The sequence below is a fragment of the Haplochromis burtoni genome, unplaced genomic scaffold (genome assembly GCF_018398535.1).
Source record: "Haplochromis burtoni strain Fernald_Lab_line unplaced genomic scaffold, NCSU_Asbu1 Contig_294, whole genome shotgun sequence".
In the NCBI taxonomy this organism is placed as follows: Eukaryota; Metazoa; Chordata; class Actinopteri; order Cichliformes; family Cichlidae; genus Haplochromis; species Haplochromis burtoni.
In genome coordinates, this window is record NW_024582655.1 from 504,369 (window position 1) to 506,033 (window position 1,665).

Here is a 1,665-nt window from a genome sequence, read left to right on the forward strand (position 1 = left end):
GGGACACACACACACACACACACACACACACACACACACACACACTCTCTCTCACACACACACACACACACACACACACACACACACACACACACTATCTCTCTCTCAGCCACAAATTGCTGCAACTTTCTGATCTCTGCATCCACCCGCAGCATGTGTGTGTGAGTGTGTGTGTGTGTGTGAGAGAGAGTCTTTAGGTGTACCCTAAACAAAACAAAACACAGCTGGCTCTGCTGGCACCCCGCCATGCAAAGCAACACCCCCAACTCCCAAACCACTACCATCTACAAATCAGCGTTTTCCAGATTAATATCACACGGGGAGAAATGACAAACAGCCAAAGCCATGAAAGATTTAACACGTGGGAGTCCGCGAGCGAAATGGGTTTCATCTCTTGGATGTGACGCGGATTCCGGAGCCTTTTAAACGGGGGCAGCGCGACCCCCCCTCCCTTCCCACCGGTTGTGATGCAGTGAGAGCGGCTCTGCGCAGAACCGGGCACGCTGTATAAAAACCTGCCGCACTTGCAGAGACGGAGTACAACAACAAGGGGGACACTGGCGAAAGTCACTGCGGCTCATAAAGCACAGAATTAAAGACGATAATAAATAAAAAGTGAAGCCCGGCGCAGACGGCGACATGCGGGCCGCAAAGAGAGAAATCTGCTGGAAACTTTTTCTATTTTCCTGCGTCTTCTTGGAGAGCTCGTCTCAAGACTTTGGCGGACAGACGCAGTTCATTTGCACGTCCGTACCCAAGGATATGGACATATGCTCGGCCACCTTGCAGAACAGTGTGCCGGGAGAGGACTTGAAGACCACGGTTATGCAGCTGCGGGAGACGGTTTTACAGCAGAAGGAGACGATCATGAACCAAAAAGAGACTATCAGAGAGCTCACCTCGAAGTTGGCTCGGTGTGAGAGCCAGAGCGGCGCAGACCTCGGGGACGCGCGGCCCGGGGGCAGGAGGAAAGAAGCAGGGACCAAAAACACGATGGGGGACGTGTCCAGAGGCCCCGCGGACACTTTGACGCAACTATCACAGACTTTACAGTCGCTGAAGCAGAGATTAGAGAATCTGGAGGTAGGGCTGCAGTTTCCGGGGAGAATATAAACACTTTTGAGTACAGCTCGTTTTGCGACAAAAATTATAATAAAACAATAGGTTAACAAGTCTAGATTCTTAAAATTAATTCGCAGTGTGAACATAAGATGAACATAAAAACATTCTTTGCGTAGGTTAAATTGCTCGTTCAAGTTTACGGCAGTGACCCTCCAAAATAAAATATAATCTGGAATCTGAACCTTTTTCACCTAAATGCGCACTTTTTACCCCCTGACAGCAATTCAGCAGAAGCAACAACTCGGTGCAGGCAAACAGCCTGAAAGACCTTCTCCAAAGTAAAATCGATGACTTGGAGAAGCAGGTGCTGTCCCGAGTGAACGGCATCGAAGAGGGCAAACCCGGACTCCGCAATGAGACAGAGCAGCGTGGGAGAGTGGAGTCCACACTCACATCGCTACACCAGAGGATCACCGACCTGGAGAAAGGTAAGTGGAAAGAGTTGGTGGTGGATTAGTTGTAAGCAATATGGGCTGGGGACTGTAACGATCAAGCAATCATAAGAAAATTGATTTTAAAAAATGGAAAGTCAAGGGGGGGGGG

At 49.6% G+C, this 1,665-nt stretch overlaps 1 protein-coding gene across 1 annotated transcript in view; it reads left to right on the plus strand.

The window, feature by feature from the left end:
- Positions 1-494: 494 nt before the first annotated feature.
- The window catches only part of nptx1l (neuronal pentraxin 1 like), a 3,741-nt gene continuing 2,570 nt past the window's right edge, over positions 495-1,665 (plus strand). Inside the window, exons 1-2 of the mRNA XM_005940834.3 lie at positions 495-1,083; positions 1,343-1,550. Coding sequence (XP_005940896.1) covers positions 640-1,083; positions 1,343-1,550 — 652 coding nt within the window. The 5' untranslated portion in view covers positions 495-639. The remainder of the gene's footprint in view (positions 1,084-1,342; positions 1,551-1,665) is intronic.